This window comes from Medicago truncatula, chromosome 3 (assembly GCF_003473485.1).
Source record: "Medicago truncatula cultivar Jemalong A17 chromosome 3, MtrunA17r5.0-ANR, whole genome shotgun sequence".
NCBI classification, from domain to species: Eukaryota; Viridiplantae; Streptophyta; class Magnoliopsida; order Fabales; family Fabaceae; genus Medicago; species Medicago truncatula.
The window spans coordinates 48,496,719-48,515,270 of record NC_053044.1 but is presented as its reverse complement, the minus strand read 5'-3'; the positions used below and the strand labels follow the sequence as shown (position 1 = coordinate 48,515,270).

Here is an 18,552-nt window from a genome sequence, read left to right as displayed (position 1 = left end):
AGGGAAAGGTAGGCGATATTGTAGTAGTTTATAATCAAAACAAGTTTTTTTTTTTCTTTCAGACTAATCAAAACAAGCTTTGTTATTTGTATCAAAAAAAAAAAAAACAAGCTTTATTACCTTGTTGATTTGATTTATTGGGGAACAAGGGTTTTAGACTGATAAGAAATGTGGGTTATAGCATTTATTAGTATAGATTTTATTTGATTTTTTCCTTTTTAACATTTAAGCTTATTTGTCTTTAAGAATGATTTTAATTAGTTGACGGTGTAAAGTTTTTTTACTCCGTCAGAGTATTTCAATTAAACTCTTGTAAAAAAATTTATCGAACAAAAAATATTTGTGAAAAAAAAAACCAAAAATTTACATAGAAACTGGTATTTTTTTTTTTTTTGGATCGATAGATTACATAGAAACTAATTTACCAATCACTTTACTATTTTCAGCAAGAGTATATATCTACCAGTTTACCAAAATGAGAGACTATTTTGACCAATAATTAGAAACTTGACTCTTAATTCTATTTATCATTTTCCTTTTCGAAAAAATTCCATTTAACAATTTTGAATGCCTTTTTGAATATATGATGGATATTGGTAAATAGTCATCAATTCATCATCAATGTTAATAACAGTAGAGTTTGTCTAACATGTGCAATAGTATAATATTTATTTCTTAAAAAAGAAAACGTTAATAATATTTTGTATACTCAACCATCTGCATGAGCAGCGTGGACAAGTAATAGTAACACTCAAACAAGTTCACATGAGTAAGTCACAGAAAGAACCAAAAATGTACTAATCTTTTTTACTGTTTTCTATCCTGTTCATCCTATTCCACGAGAAAAACAATCCAAACCTTATCATTAACCTTTAAATAAAGTTATAACAATCTCATGGAAATCATAAACTGACAGCTACTTCTTGTCATAAAGCAACCTTAATATCCATGTCTTATACTAGTTGAAACTAAAAGACAAACAAAACCGATAACCATTGAACAGAATCAATCATCCACTCCTTTATTCATTTTTAATCAATTCCCATTTTTCATTCTTCATACTTTTACGTGTGGAGTGTGTAGTGTAGACAGTGTACATTCTTGGTTTCAATGGATACCAGTAGTGTATGTCTACTACTACGGTTTTTACTTTTGTTTGTTGTGTGTATCACTTCCTCTGAATCAAATTATATAAGATACAATACTAACTCAACCATTGTTCCTGGGAAGCTCAATGTTCACTTAGTCCCTCATAGTCATGATGATGTTGGATGGTTGAAAACCATTGATCAGTACTATGTTGGTTCCAACAACACCATTCAGGTTATTCATTCACTCTTCTAAGGACACTCTCTTTAACTCAATTCAATTGCATGATTTTGATTTTGTTTTATTGTTGTTCAAAATGCAGGGAGCATGCGTTCAAAATGTGCTTGATTCCCTTATACCAGCGTTGTTGGCGGACAAGAATCGCAAATTCATCTATGTTGAACAGGCAAGAATCAAGACTATCATCTATGTAGCATTGACACTTCACATCAAAGCTGTGTTTGGTGTCCCTACGACACTAACACATCAAGTTATATTCAAATATTTCGTGTTAACATGTCAGTGTTGTGTGTCTGAATGTCCGTGTCTATTTCAGTGCTTTATTGCTATGCATGCAATCTCAATATGCATATGCAGTTCATAACGATATATTAATAATAGTAATACAAGAAAAATTCTATCCGTACCAACTTTTTATCCTTCATTATAAAGTTTTTAAAACAATTTTTGTATTAGACTCACATTCATAGTGCTGATTAATTAAGAAGATAAGCAAATATGGAGAAGAATGAGGAACAAAATTGAAGTCATAAACCCTAAGTCAGTTGTTTGTGTTTTCTTTTTGGATCATGAATGAGAAGTTATAAATGTTTATTGCTTGTGTTACAGGCATTCTTCCAGCGTTGGTGGAGAGAACAAAGTGGGGAAGTTCAGAAAATAGTCAAGCAGCTGGTCAACTCTGGTCAATTGGAGTTCATGTATTCATCTATCTGACTTTCCATTATTGCATGTCAAAGAAAATTGATCTTTGATCATTATCCATGTGCTTGATTGTAGTATAATAGGATTCAGTTACAATGACATCAAATGATTCCTAAGATTTCTGATTGCAGAAATGGTGGTATGTGTATGCACGATGAGGCTGCTGCACATTACATTGACATGATTGATCAGACAACCCTTGGACATCGATTCATCAAAGAAGTATTCGGGATAACTCCAAGAATAGGATGGCAAATTGATCCATTTGGACATTCTGCAGTGCAGGCCTACTTGTTGGGAGCAGAGGTACCATTTTGTTAAATTGTAAGAAACATATAAATTTGATGATGAGAAAAAGAATGATTTTGAAGTTGATTTGCCTATAAGTCTATTCATTTTTTCACACATTTTTTTACTTGTTTCTTAAGCACTACCCTTGTTGGCATAGGTTGGATTTGACTCATTATTCTTTGCACGGATTGATTACCAAGATAGAGCTAAGAGAAAAGATGAAAAAAGTCTTGAAGTTGTGTGGCAGGGCTCTAAGAGCTTTGGTTCATCTGCACAGGTGATTGATTCAAAGTGGTTTGTGTTTATGATGATGATGCATATAAAATAATTGCATTTTCTTTTATCGTGGCTTCTGTTTGTTTCATTTCCTCATCCTAGTATCCTAACAAGTCCTTAAAATTGTCCATTGATTGATATAGATATTTTCTGGTGCGTTCCCTGAGAATTATGAACCTCCCGGTAATTTCTACTACGAAGTAAATGACGATTCTGAGGATTCTCCAACTGTTCAGGTAAAATCTGAGTCAAATATTTCCGTAAGGCATATTTGCTAAGCTATTGATTGACAATATTTGTTAAGTAAACTTGAGCATTTTTTAACTTGTAGGATGATATCAATTTGTTTGACTACAATGTCCCTCAACGAGTAAATGAGTTTGTCGCAGCTGCAATGTCCCAGGTATGCAATATCATAAGTAAATGCGGGGTTGGTTCTTCAATATAATGTAATTCTCTATGTTTAAAACATATTTTTCGAAAATAAATATATCACTAGGATTTTAAAGAATTTTGCGTTATAAAATTGGTATGCTTGAAGTTCTGAGAAACACTTAAAGAAATACTCCTTAAATATTGTTATTCAAATGATCTAAGTTTTATCAGTCACAATTGGAAAAGGATTTGAATCGACAAGTTAACAACTCCAATGAGTATACTGTCACAGGCCAATATAACGCGCACAAATCATATAATGTGGACAATGGGGACAGATTTCAAGTACCAATATGCACATACCTGGTATAGGCAATTGGACAAGTTTATTCACTATGTTAACCAGGTTGCTTATCTTCAACTCTTTGCTTAATAAAAAAGTTTAAAATTTAAGTTTATTTCGCCAAGCGTCCTTTGACATACTAATGGTCCGGCTCACTAATGCTTATTTAGGATGGACGGGTTCATGCCTTATACTCAACCCCATCAATATATACTGATGCAAAACACGCTGCAAATGAAGCCTGGCCAATCAAGACCGATGACTACTTTCCGTGAGTTCTAAATGCAAAATGTGTAATATATTCAGGAAGAAGCTTCAGATTGTAGATTATGCCGGCAACATGACTTTGAGAATAACATTAGGGTGGCTGCATTGCCTACCCAAACAGTTACTTCAAGTTTAGCTCCATAGTAGCATTTTTCTAACTTGTCATTTCATATTTGGACCATGAATTTATTAGGTATGCTGATCGCTTAAATGGCTACTGGACGGGGTATTTTACAAGCAGGCCAGCCCTCAAAGGTTATGTAAGATTCACGAGTGGCTACTACTTGGTAAGCCTTCTAATTATTGTTAGTTTAAGTAAGCGTCTTGTTGAAAAACTCTCGTAGGCTTTAAAGTGTTATCAGAATTCCACAACTTTGGCTCTTATTACTCTTCAATCTTGAAATAGGCAGCAAGGCAGTTGGAGTATTTCAAAGGGAAGAGTGCCTTAGGTCCTAATACTGACTCTTTGGCTGATGCTTTGGCTATTGCACAACACCATGATGCAGTATCCGGTACAGAAAAACAGCATGTGGCCAATGATTATGCAAAACGGCTTGCAATAGGTTACACAGAGGTGATACTTATCTATATCTATATTCTCTTTGAAATTTATTTTCTTGCATATAAACTCAAAAAAAAATTTCAATTTGGTGTCCAATTCAGGCCGAGAAAAGTGTTTCAGCATCACTTGCTTTCTTGACAGAGGCAGCAACCAAAACCGGTCATAGGACTCCACAGATTCAATTTCAACAGGCAAGTAGTGATGTTCTTTGGTTCGACCATTCTGCAATGTGCTATTCTGATTCCTTTACTAGCCTGCAGTATGTTGATTTCAATTCTTCAAATAACATCTAAACTAGGCATTTTGCTTATCTTTGTGTGATGACTGTACTTTATTATATAATTCAATTTGTAGGATACTTCACATTTAAGATATATCACCCAGTAATTTATCTACCCCTATAAGCATACCATTTTCCTTTTGTATGACAAAGTATAATATTATACATATGTTCATACTGTGGTAATCTCACTTTCAATAAAAATCTCAAACTTCAATACAGCCAACTCTTATATTGCATATATTTCATGAATTAGGTTATTATCATTCTTAACAACATACTTTGAGAATTTAAGTTTGAATACTTGATGCTGAGGTTGACATGTTGGCCATGCCTTTTCATTGTGACCATTGATTTTTATTAATATCCTTTTATCTCTTCCATCTTATCATTGCAGTGTCCACTTCTTAACATAAGTTACTGTCCTGCATCAGAAGTTGATTTCTCCCATGGGAAAGATCTGGTGAGGAGCTAGCTGGCTATGACAACTAATCTGTTTCTTATCAGAATGCAAGACTTTTATCCATCAATATTTTCATGATTTATATTGATTTTTGTAGGTTGTCGTCGTTTACAATCCTCTCGGATGGAAAAGAGACGATGTTATAAGGATTCCTGTGAGTTTCTTCCTTCAATCAACTTTTAGCATCTTCATTGTTCTGATATTTTCTCGTCCGATTATAAAACATCCTGTGAACTAGTTACATATTATGAACTACATGCACAAGCATTGTGGTACAATTTTTCATGTGTTGTGGAATTACCTTGTGTATCAGCATGAGTGAAGGTCTGAAGGATGTTTCAAACTTAATATGGACAGAACTCTTCCATCCTCAAATATCGATTTTGCTTGACATGACTAGTCTATCAAATTTGTCATAGGTTGCCAATGAAAATGTTGTTGTTCGGGATTCAAGTGGGAAAGAAATCCAATCCCAGCTGTTGCCGATACCTGATGCTTTTCTTGGTTTAAGAAACTACCAAGCCGCAGCATACCTAGGAGTTTCTCCAAGTGTAAACCCTAAGTATTGGCTTGCATTTTCAGCTTTTGTTCCCCCACTTGGTTTTAGCACTTACTATGTGTCAAAATCTAAACAAGCAGGTTAGCTCTGATCAGCGATTTCATTCTTGAGAACTGTGTTATGTCATCACTCATTCAAATACTTGTGTTTGCAGCTGCTACTTCAGATAGAGATATAGCACACAGGTCAGGGAATGAGAGTGATGCATTTGAAGTAGGCCTAGGAAACTTGAAACTTGTTTACTCTAGGAAGGAAGGGAAACTTACTCAATATATCAACAGGAAAAGGAAGGTATGTGATTTGTATGATACATTACAAATCATAAAACCTTGCTAGTGCTGCTAAATATGCATACTATAAGTTTTATTTGATCTGATATGAGTTCTAAGTTTCTGTTCCAAATGAAAGGTCAAAGAATCTCTAGAGCAGACACATAAGTATTATGCCTCGTATGGAAATGATTTTACAATAAATGCTCAGGTGATAATGTTTCTTCTATCCTTAGAATTCTGATTAATTTTCCTTTCCCTAACACTTCTTTTTATTAGGATGATAATTAGTTTGATCACAATTACTTATTTCAAGCTATTGGTTTAATTGTGCACAATTTACAAAGGCGTCTGGAGCATATATTTTCCGCCCTAATGGTTCATCAATTCCCATCAACTCCAACGAGAAGGTAAAATCGTATGTATGCTACTTGTGCTCAATTACCAGTTTTTAGTGTAACGAGAGATTAATGAGTTTTCATTTTTGAAACATTTCAGTCTCCTCTCACAGTTTTGCGAGGACCAATCGTGCATGAAGTCCATCAGAAAATAAATTCATGGATATACCAGGTAGGTAGTATTCATCAATTGTTTAGGCAACTTTCTAGATTCTTTCAAACATCTATGGTTATCTAGTACATAATTTATAATAGCACAAGTATCTTAGGCAGAGAATTGTCATGAATTATAGTTAAGAAAACAAATAAAACATGGAATCTGTTAGAGGCATGCAGTAGGTTTATTCTTTATCCTCCCTTGTTGAAAGCTCCATATAGCTATATCAATAACTGACTATTGTCTTAATTGAACAGACTACCAGACTGTTCAAAGGAAAAGAACATGCTGAAGTTGAGTTTATTGTAAGTCTTATTCTTTTATTTATTTTTCCTGTTTTTCGAACATAATTACTCGATAGTCGATACTTTATTTTATAAGAGCATGTAATCATGAAAATTTTGTTGACATCAGGTTGGACCTATACCGATTGATGATGGAGTTGGCAAAGAAATTGCAACTGAGATTAAAACAAATCTAACAAGCAGAAAAACCTTCTATACTGATTCTAATGGACGTGATTTCATCGAACGGGTATGTCAAACAGGTTTAACAATTATTTTCTAGTTAGAGTTTTTCTATGCCAATGCCAAACAGTTTTTAACTGTTATGATGATGCATACTTGTACAGGTTCGAGACTATAGAAAAGACTGGAACTTGGAAGTAAATCAACCTGTCGCTGGAAATTATTACCCTGTATGTTATGTTGATTGTTAAGCCATGTGTATTACAATATCAAAAATTTATACACATGAAGAAAAAGTCTTTCAAGTTGTCGATTAATGAATTCTATATTTCTTGTTTCAGATCAACCTTGGAATTTACCTAAGAGATAAAAGCAGAGAGTTTTCTGTATTGGTAGATAGGTCTGTGGGTGGTTCCAGCATCGTAGATGGACAATTGGAGCTAATGGTTCATAGGTTTGTTATGCGCTTATGCTCGTTATGTATCACTCTATATTATACCAATCAAATAACATTCAATTTTTTTACCCTTTTATGTAGGAGGTTACTTGTTGATGATTCCAGAGGTGTTGCAGAGGCACTAAATGAAACAGTTTGCGTCTCTGATAAGTGCACAGGGTTAACAGTAAGAAAATCTACCTAGCCTGTGAGTTACGCGGCAAGGATCATAGTTTTCATGTCTTGGTTATTCATTATATACAATAATTTTTTCAGGTTATAGGGAAGTACTATTTCAGAATTGATCCTGTAGGAGAAGGTGCTAGATGGCGTCGAACATTCGGTCAAGAGATATACTCACCGTTTCTTTTAGCCTTCACAGAGGTGGTTAAGGAATGGTTGTTAGTTAGAAGTGACTGCATTTCCTAGTGAGCAGAATTTATAGTTAAAATAACTTGTGTGTTTATTTTTGTCTTTTAGACTGAAGGTAACTGGGGAGATTCTCATGTCACAACGTTCTCGGGAATAGATTCCTCATACAGTTTACCAGAAAATGTTGCGATAGTAACCCTCCAGGTAGGAAATATGCTGAGTTCTTTAATGGACATTGTTGAGAATTTTCCTGATTTTATGTTGAGCCTTCTTATTTGTAATCTGTAGGATCTTGGTGATGGAAAAGTTCTCCTTCGGCTAGCACACTTATATGAGGTATATCTTTAGATTTTATCTACTGGTTGTATGACATTCTTACCATTTTCCTGCTCAACTTCTAATTCATTCAGAATTAAGAGGATATTTGTTCTTGTTTGGTTTGAAATACATATGCAATATTGCTTTAACAAGTTACATAAAACCTTCAGATTATATGTACTTTATATACTTCAAATATGATTTATTTCCACACGCTGAAATTCTCTTTTTCTTGACAATGCAAGATTGGTGAGGACATGAATCTTTCAGTTAAATCAAGTGTAGAACTCAAAAAGGTGTTCCATAATAAACAGGTAGAACAGCATGACAACTGATAATACTTTATAGCTGGTTACATCATTCATATCACACGAAGCTTTTGTCATTTCATTTGTCTGCGGAGTTTGATATTTAATACCGTTGTGTCCAGATAACCAAAATAACTGAGGCGAGCTTATCGGCTAACCAAGGAAGAGCAGAAATGGAGAGGAAGAGATTAGTATGGCAAGTTAAAGGGTCGTCTCGAGAACCGCAGGTGTCGAGGGGACAACCAGTTGATCCAGAAAAGCTAATAGTAGAACTTGCTCCCATGGAAATAAGGACCTTTATTATCAATTTTAAGCACTAGTGTATTGGGAGGGAATGGATCTTTTAGCTTGAGATTTTCTGGTGAAAATTGTGCTTATATCTCTTTTTCAGAAAATAATATTCTGTTAAGGTCTCACATAAATTTTCATAATTATGATGAGAGACATCAGACACAAAATTTTCATGTAATAAAATTAGTCTAAATTTTAGGACAAGAATATGTCAGTGAAAAATAAACAATGCTCTCATAAATGTAAATATGTTCAGGATTTGCTTTGCTAAGATTGTATGGGACTCAAAATCAATGCCAATAAAGTGCAATGTTTCTCTACTTCACTCTTGGCATCAAATTTAAAGTATTTTTTCTTTTCTTGATATGCATTTCTTCAACACATGTAATCAACAACTATAATATAAAATTCATTTTTTGGCGTAATCACTTGAAGTGCATATTTGGTATTACGGTGAGTTTGTCAAAGTCACGATGAATGAGCCATGTAGCTTTTACAAACTCATGATTATTCAGTTCTATATGTATATAGGCTTAATTGCACTTTTCACCCCTATCTTTTGCTAATTGTGCGATTTTACACCCTATCTTTTTTTTTTTGCCCCCTTTCTGGTTAGATGGACTTTTTTGTGTTCAATTGCACTTTTGCCCCTATCTTTTTGCCAATTGTTCGATTTTGCACCTCCTCTTCTTTTTTTGGGCGATTTTGCACCCCATCTTTTGCCCACTTTCCCCTATTTTAATGATGATTTTGAACAAAACACAATTGACAAAAAATAGGGTGCAAAATCGCTCAAAAAAAAAAAAGAGTACAAAATCGCATAATTAGCAAAAGATAGTGGGGAAAAGTGCAATTAAGCCATGTGTGTGTGTGTGTGTGTGTGTGTGTGTGAGCACCTTTTAAAATGAGAGATGAGAGGGTTAGATCCTGACCCTTGGATGAATATTAATGGTTCAGATTAATTATTGTTAAAATACTCTCTTTCTTCTAGTTATGTGCACTATTCTTCTTCCTCCCTGCTTTCATTCTAGATCTCCACTCCATAATTATACCTAACTATTAGTTTTCCGTCATTTTTAAACTAATTTTCTTTCCAAAATCTTTATGAATCGATCCCTTTTGTGCGACAGCAGTTTTGTTTTTCGGTGGACAATTGAAAGAATGTTGAATTTCATATATTTCTTACAATGAATTTCATATTGAAAATATGAACAGTATAAGGAAAAGAAAGTAATTGTGAGAGAGAAGAATTTTGAATAGCCGATGCATCCGAAGTTATTTTCCAGTAGAGGATTCAAAGAGGGTTGAAAGAACGATTATCCCCAATTTGATTTCATAGCTAGATTCAAAGTCATGTGGGCAAACAAACTTCAAAAGTAAATTTCTTTTAACAAAATATGTAGCTGATAAATCAAACAAGCAGGAAGTGGATAAGTCAATTTTAAAACAAATAAAATATAATTGTATTGAGAGAGAAGACACAGATATGGGTTCACGAAAAGTTTTGTCAAGAATTAGAAAAGCCAATGAAGAAAGGAAAAGATGAAGAAGGAAATGAGGTTGAGTATCATGCGGTCGTTAAAATGAAATAACACAATAAAGATTAGTTCAAGGGTCAGGATCTAACCCTCTCATCTCTCATTTTAAAAGGTCCTCTCACTTGATATGTCCTCATATATATAGGGGTTTGCTAGAACACACCCACTAGTTTTTATTTGGGAGTGTTTTAGCAAAGCTACACCTTAAAGTGTATTTAACCACTTTTTAGTTATTCACTTGCTAAAATACTCATTCTAAAAAATAAGTGGGTGTATCCTAGCAAATGTCTATAGGATTTGCTAGAACACACCCACTTATTTTTGTTAGAATGTGTGTTATAACAACATACATCTTAAGGTGTATTTATTAACTTTTTAGTTATAACCTGTTAAAACACTCCCACATAAAAACTAGTGGGTGTGTTCTAGCAAATCTCATATATATATATATATATATATATATATATATATATATATATATATATATATATTCAATGCATACTTGATAAGAAACTACTTGTGTGTTTGGTTGCGAGAAGAAAGTGTAAAGAGAGAATTAAGTGAGAGAGAGAGTATGAAAAGAGAGAAATAGAGTTGATTTTGATGGGTTGATTGGTATAAGAGAAAGATAGAAGAAATAGGGAAGAGAGAAGTGTTGATTATTTCTAGAAGTACCAAAATACCCCTTATTAAAAAAAACTTCAATCAAAATTAATTTACTACTAAAAAATAAAATCAATTTTCAATTTAAATTGATGTGATTGTTATTAAATTTTTAATTTTAGCCAAAAAAATTTAGAACATATTTTTTATAATAAGAACGGACTAAGAAAAGAAATGGGGGTAGTAGGAATAAAAAAAGTTGACAACTAGGCTGCCCATGAAAGAATGATGGGTAATTTACCCCAATCAATATACATTAGCAACATAAGCACATATTCATGAACTATCTTGACCCCACAAATAAATTGCTCATTTTCATTGGTTGGTGGGTAAATTACCCACCATTTTTCAAAGGTAATTTAAAAAAAACCATAAAAAAAAAAAGGGTAAATGCCTCCTTTTGTCTCTTTAATATTAGCGAATTCTAGTTTTAGTCCCCGTAAAAAAGAGATTTAGATTTTGTCTCTGTAATTTCAGATTCTTCCATTTTTGATCCCTTATTCCACCATGTAAGCCGAATCTACCTACAATATGAATGTGTCAACGATATGTTCTAAAATGGATGCACAATATTTCGAGTTTGCTGAACTATTTGTAATTGAGTTATGATACATAAACACCCTTAGGTGGCAATACACCCTTGACACCCACATAAAAATCTGACATGTGACCATATGGACCCCGCACAAGTATACTTTCTCTTTCTTCTTCTCTTCTCTCTTCCTAATACATGGGGTGTACAATGGTGTATGCAATTAAAAGGTGTCTATGTAACATTTTCCTTGTAATTTGATAGTGTAAGGTCCAAACATTGATGACATCTAATAATATTTAATCAGATAAAAATCGTGGATAACCTAACCATAAAATGAGTAATATCAAACACCAAAAAAGTGCACATTCACAACCAGGAAATGGTATTTTCAAATAGGAGTTACAGCCAGTTTCTCTTGAATTCCGCTGGCCAAAATACAATGGAATTGAATTGCGCCACAAGATATTAAAAGATGACACGAAAATAGACAATAAAAAAATGAATTTTTGTTATGTATCAGGTTCGTCTATTAATATGTAGTGTATCAAAATCTCAAATCAATGTAATCAATGATATATTTTTTGTTTCAAATTTTATTTACATTTTTCTTTAATATCATTAACTGAATATTTAATTTCTTTAAAAAAAACTAATTTTTTAATTAAATTTAGACTTGATTGTTTCATTAACATTTGGTTTTATTAATTAAGCAACTAAGTAAAATAACATAATCCAAGAAGAAGAAAAAAACTAGTTACACCTAAAAAGAATAAAAAGGAACCCAACTTACAACTTTTTGCCTTTTTTCAAAAAAGTGGTAATACTGTATTTAATTGGAAAAGGGTGGTAGATTAGTGTTTGTTTTTTCAAAACAATGGCAACGGTGAAAAAAGGTATGTAAAACAAAATCACATATAACAAGCAATCAAAGAAAATTCTAAACAACATCTAATTGACAATTAAAGACCTAAGATCAAGAAATGAATATAGAAACCCTAAAATGCAATGCAGTATAAAAAGATTGAGAAACATCAACACAACATGTAAAACATAATTACATATAAAAACAATAAAAAAATTCTAAACAACATTTAATCGACACTTAAAAAGCTAAGGCGAGAAATGAATGCATAATCTTCAAGATGCTCGATATTTGTTGCCACACCATCAAAGATGCGTTGTGGAAACATGCAAGATGAACGAGAGAATGAGTAGATGTGTTGTGAAAGGTGAAGAGAACATCAGAACTCGTTAACAAAGGTTGAAACACGAATGGAGGCCAAATGTGTAACACCCTCAAACCCCACATACAATATTTAATAAATAAATTCAACAGATAACACGAGGTTTAAAGGGTCACGTCATCATTAATACAAAACACTCATAAACATAAACAATCATCAATACCTTGCGTATCCTGCACCGATACTTGCCCGATACTTCCCGATACGTATCATGAGAGTATTCGATAATTATCCTACACAGATATCTGCCCTGATATTTCCCAATTAATGTTAACTAAAATAACTTAACTCTTGAGTACTAATGTGTTCTTTTTTGGATATAATGCTTATTTTTTGGATCGATATAGTACAACACTAACAATGTTTCTTTTGTATATAGTATAGCACTGCTGGTGCTCTTTTTAGGATATATTGTGTATGTAATTGACTAATCATCACTCTCTTAATTGTTGATATTATTTATATTTATGTTGATGCGCTACGAGCCTAAGACTGGTTTCTTTTGTTTGTTAATATATTTGCATATTAAAAAAAATGGTTATAATCATATTTTACATTTAATTATATAATTTTTTTATTAACGTATCATTAGTCATATCGTATCTTGATTTTTGAAATTTTTCTGTATCGACGTATTAGTGCAGTAACGTATTTCGTATCCAGGCTTCACACGAACACACAACTTATTTCCACTATATTTAGGATGCTGCTGCTATACTAGCTTTCACCCTTCGGGACAGATCTCTTGTTGATACTCCCGTGTGAAATTGTGGGGGGAATGGCTCATATTCAGTTAAATCAGCGTACTTTCTTTGCATGTCTTTGGTAGCTGAACCTAACAATGCCGGATTTGATCGAAATTGGAACCTGATATGAAAACAACATGTAGGATAAAGTCAACTAAATCATATAATACATTATTAAAGATATTTAAATTTAAAATTATGCATTGACATACGTGACAGAATCAACTAAATCATATAATATGTGACGGAGAGAGTATTTTTTATCAAATTCTTGTCCAATATTACTACACAATTTGTCGTGGCTTGGCGCGCAGCTCAAGGTGGTTTAAAGAATCTTGAAATCTGAAACAGTATGATGATACACTCAACCGCAGAAGGAACAGAAAGACAGACACATGGAAAAGGCATTTTGGGATGCTTCAACTTCAAGCCTTCAATCTTCAAATCAACAAGGACAGATAGTACTCATGCAAGTATGCTACTACTGACCATTTTTGGTACCTTCTGCTCTTATTATTTTACTCGACTCGTTCCATCCCTTACCACATTTACTACTGTACTAGTGTACTACCTATACCATTAAACTTGTCAAAAATTATGATCCTCCATGGTAAATTAAATATTGGTGTTTTTTATCTAGTCATAAATAATGTGAATAGTTAAATTGATCTTCAAAATTGTTAGCAGTTAGCACCGAATATATTCATGCTTATATTTTCAAGAGTAATTTACTCTCATAATTGATGAAAAGAAAGAAGAAGAAAACACTGTTCAAAGAGGACAAAGTCAGTTGCGATATTTTTGAAAAAGAAAAAGGTAAAGAAAAGTGTAAAAGAGTAGAAAGCATAAATAGTCAAGATGTCAATAATCTCTCCCAGACTAACTAGATTGGGAAAGAGCCAAAAAGATTTACAGGTTGATGATGCTTTTTAGTACTTCTCAATTCATCCCCACTCAATCCTTGTCTTATTCACTTGTCCTCTTATTTATTATTTAATTTATTTTATCATCGCATCTAGATCCATAGTTTATGGCTTGGGTTGAAATTCATAATTAATCATCTACCTATTTTGCGCATACGGCATACCTATTTTAACAAAATTTTAAACAGGGACTTAGCTTAATTAATTTGGTGTCTGGCCACATTAATACATCATTGCTTATTAATGCAATCAATAGACTTGTGAAATATGGTCTTATAAATGCAGTTCGATTGATAGCTTCGTAGATGTTTAATTTGTAGTTCTCGTAAGTTTAACTAAATTGTTATGGACAACGCATAATATTACTTCCGTTCTTTTTTAATTGTCAATTTTTAATATTTTACATAAATCAAGACAATCAATAATTATTTTTACTTTTGATACAATAAGTTATACTTTTACTATAATGACATTATTAATTTAACATCTCATTTCTTATATTTCTCTCTCCGCAATAAATAATAAAAGATAATATTAGTAAAACAACATTTAATGATGCATTAAACTTTGAAAGTGACGTTAAATTGGAACAAAAAAAATTCTTCAAAATAGACACTTAAAAATGAACGGAGGGAGTATATATAATAAGAGGAATGTTATTTAAACAACCTTTAATTGACAACTTACGGGGACAACCAAAATTTGCAAAGAAAAAATAGGTATTACACGAAAATCAAAGCAATAGAGAGATGAAGTAAAAAATGATGTGAGTATGAACGAGAAAGTTGTAACAAAAGTTGTCAGAAAATGGATGTTCAAATATCATTTCTCATATAATAATGAATAAAGATGTTGCCACGAACGTGCGAATTTTTCACTATATAGTGAATATGTAAACTATTACTATATAAAAAGGAAAATGTTAACTAGTGCCCGGGGCACTAGTTAAGGACCACAAATAGTAACTTTTACTCGTTAACAAGACCCGTATAAAAAAAATGTCATGTTAACTTGTGCCCTAAGGGCACATGTTAAGCAACTCAAAAGTAGAAACATTCCCTTGAATTTTGTACATTCAATTAATCAAAAGTAAAAAAATTAAATTCAAATACATTTATCACAACCAATTATTTCAACTTTTAACTCATTAACGTGTGTCTTACGTGCACAAGTTAACATTTCCCATTAAAAAAATAGAAATATACTACTCTCATTATGTGACAATGTTGTGGAGCCGGTTACCTCCTCCGGCAACAATCCAACAAGTCAACATATGATAATTATAAGGGTTTTGTTAGGTACTTGTTAAGAAATTCAAAAGTAGAAAAATTGTGTTAGAAATATAAACTGTTACTTTTGACTAACTAATTATTACACTATTTTTTAATAAAATCTTACTTCTTTTAACTGTTTAACCAATGCTCCGTAGACATCGGTTAACATTCTTCTAATTATAGTGCTACGTACAAAGAATTGCATACCAAATTCACCGCAAGCAACAAAAACACGCAGTCAGGCATTTAGGACGATGTAAACCGTTTGATTTTGATTGAAAGGTTCAAAAAATAGAAAGATTTAATTTTTATTTTATAATTAATATCAATTTAAAATTTAAACCGTTCAATCAAGATCGAATGGATCTTTAATATCTGATCATGTTATATGGTTTCCTACTGTACACCTCATTAGGTGGGGGCCTCTACAACTACAATGGAAGTGAATATCAAGTGATTGATTAGTTTGATTTAATTGTTATCCACTCGCTGTTCACGTGGGTTGCCCTCGCGGACAAAAATGGAAGAGTGTCCCTCCTCCTATGTTGTTTCCACGTTTAAAATTACTAAAGTGAGGATTGTCGTTATTCTTTCTTGTAGGTGAGTTGAGGTCTACGTTATTCTTTCTTGTTTAGAGGATAATTTATCCTCTCTCATGATATCAACAATTAAAATATAATATACATAGTTAATATTAAATGTCAAATAAATGAGTAGATTTTTTATAAAAATAAAGAGTTAATCTTAATTTTTTTTTGAAGGAGAGTTAATCTTAATCATAAGATAACTTTTAATACTTTTAATTTTTTTTTTGAAACAACAAATGATTTAATTTTTTTATTATATATTAAGGTATTCAATCCTAATTAATTTACACTACAAGACTTATAACAAATAAAATTTTACATCAAATTTCTTTCATCTAGATCTCCTTAAATTCATCATTTACATTCATAAAATTTCTTCCATTCCAGAACCCCGAACGTGAGAATAAAAACATCTCCTTCTTTCAAATTTCTTCTTCTTTATTATTCCATATTGATCAATTTTTGTTTCTTTTTCATTCTTCTTCCCATTTTGATTGTTCAATTTTGTCGTTCCAAATTGCTGCAATTTCCAATTATCGTGAGAATTGTCGTTGTTTCTAGAACCGCGTCAGGTATCGTGACTAATTTTTTTTATTTAAGCAGCCAACCTAATAAAATATGTTAACACGCATAGACCTGTCTCACTATCAGCAAAAGCCTTTAAGTCCAAATAAAAGAACAAAAGCCTCATCACATAACCATTTCAGCAACAACCAAAAAAATGCTAGCAAACTCCCACAACATCACAGCGACAACACCTGCTAGCAGCCCTCAAAGTACAACGGATGATTTACTCAATTGTTATAATTAACTACCTCACAACCAAGAAAAATCAAATCAAAAAGAAAAATCAAGTCATCATACCTGACGTTGTACTGGAAATAACGGCAATTCTAACGATATTTGAAATCATGACGATTCTCACGAAAATTGAAAAATGCAACAGTTGGGAACGACAAAATTGAACAATCAAAATGGAAGGAATAAATTTTATGAATATAACAGATAAATTTAAGGACATTCAGAAGAAAGAAATTTGATGTGAAATTTTAATTGTTCTAAGCCAGTCATGTAGTGTAAATTAATTAAGATTGAACACCTAAATATAATTAAGGCAATATTACATTATGGGTCCTTTATCTTATTTATTTGTAACACTTTGGTCCTCTGTCTTTATTTTTTTCCGTTTAGGTCCTTTATCTCTCTTAAAATCACATATACATCTTTTTCGCATTTTTTTTATTAAAAAATACATAATTTTATTTTTAAAAATATATTTTTATTAAAACTGAAAAAATATCCAAAAATATGATGAAGATGTTCATCATCTTCATCTTCTTCCCTTGAATCTTCATCATCTTCTTTAAATAAATAAAAAAATCTACTAAAATATATCTCCAAATATCGTGAATTAATGTTATATTCACCTCAAATCTTATTTTAAACACAAAAATCAAAATCTTAATTTCACAAATGTTGCAAGGCGGATGGTGAAGGGTTAGGCTTTACGAAAGTTAAGATTGTTCTGGAAACAACAAAATTGATGTGCAAAGCTACTATCAATTTTGGGGTTATTTTTATGTCGGATTTGAATATTGAGTTAGAAAATAATAAAACTAATAATAATATACTGCGTGACAATTTATATAACTATTTTTTTTTTTTTTTTTTGTGATGAAACTAAATCTCTTTCTCTATAGGGTTTGATTTTTGTGTTTAAAAGAAGATTTGAGGTGAATATAACATTAATTCATGATATTTTGAGATATATTTGTGTATGATTTTTTTTTGATTCAATGAAGATGATGAAGATTCAAAGGAAGAAGATGAAGATGATGAACATCTTCATCATATTTTTGAATTTGTTTCATTTTTAATAAAAATATATTTTAAAAAATAAAATTATGTAAAAAAAGATGTATATGTGTTTTTATAAGAGATAACAGACCTAAGCGGAAAAAAATAAAGATAAAAGACCCAAGTGTAACAAATAATAAGATAAAGGATCTCTAATGTAATCATGCCTATAATTAGATAAAAATTAAAAGTATTAAAAGTTACCTTATGATTATAATTGATTATTTTTTTAGAAAAAATTGACTCATTTATGACATTTAAATTGCCAATCTATATTACATTTTGATTGGTTGATATCATGAGAGGGTAAAATATCCTCTAAATAAGAGAGGATAATCTAGAAAAAACGATACGGGCTATGAATCATTTAATGTGGATACCGTATACAGTGAATAAATATATCTATCAAATTATATGACATTAAGACGAGAAATTCACTCATTGGTTGAGGATTTGGATCTCCTGCGATTGTTGCACATTGCAATAGCACTGAAAACCCTCTTATTTGAGTAAGAGGAATGATAGATAGACATGTTGGTATATATCTTTATAAATCACTCTTAAAGTGGTCCCTAATTCGATTTATATTTTAAATTGGTCTATGTTTTGGTTAAAAGTTTAACAATTAAATCTTCATCAACTGATAAAAATATGAAGACAATGACCAAAATGAAAAACTTTTAACAAAGATAGACCCTATTTTGAAAATATTATTAGAGCTA

General features: G+C 31.8%; 1 protein-coding gene across 2 annotated transcripts; it reads left to right on the top strand.

Moving 5' to 3' along the window:
• Nucleotides 1-960: 960 nt before the first annotated feature.
• LOC11421286 (probable alpha-mannosidase At5g13980) lies at nt 961-8,788 on the top strand. Of its 2 annotated transcripts, XM_003602704.4 has the most exons (29): nt 967-1,323; nt 1,412-1,495; nt 1,939-2,027; nt 2,163-2,337; nt 2,480-2,599; nt 2,742-2,834; nt 2,930-3,001; nt 3,266-3,379; nt 3,487-3,587; nt 3,777-3,870; nt 3,990-4,157; nt 4,247-4,336; nt 4,823-4,888; nt 4,986-5,042; nt 5,308-5,527; nt 5,602-5,738; nt 5,856-5,927; nt 6,064-6,126; nt 6,215-6,286; nt 6,529-6,576; nt 6,686-6,805; nt 6,903-6,968; nt 7,080-7,192; nt 7,277-7,361; nt 7,451-7,558; nt 7,655-7,750; nt 7,835-7,882; nt 8,110-8,178; nt 8,295-8,788. In XM_003602704.4, exons 1-29 carry the CDS (start codon nt 1,111-1,113, stop codon nt 8,490-8,492), a joined length of 3,051 nt encoding a protein of 1,016 aa, XP_003602752.1. In that variant the 5' UTR covers nt 967-1,110; the 3' UTR covers nt 8,493-8,788. The 2 variants fall into 2 exon arrangements, with proteins under 2 accessions (XP_039687660.1, XP_003602752.1); XM_039831726.1 differs by lacking the exons at nt 7,835-7,882; nt 8,110-8,178; nt 8,295-8,788 and having other exon boundaries at nt 961-1,323; nt 7,451-7,572.
• Nucleotides 8,789-18,552: the final 9,764 nt, after the last annotated feature.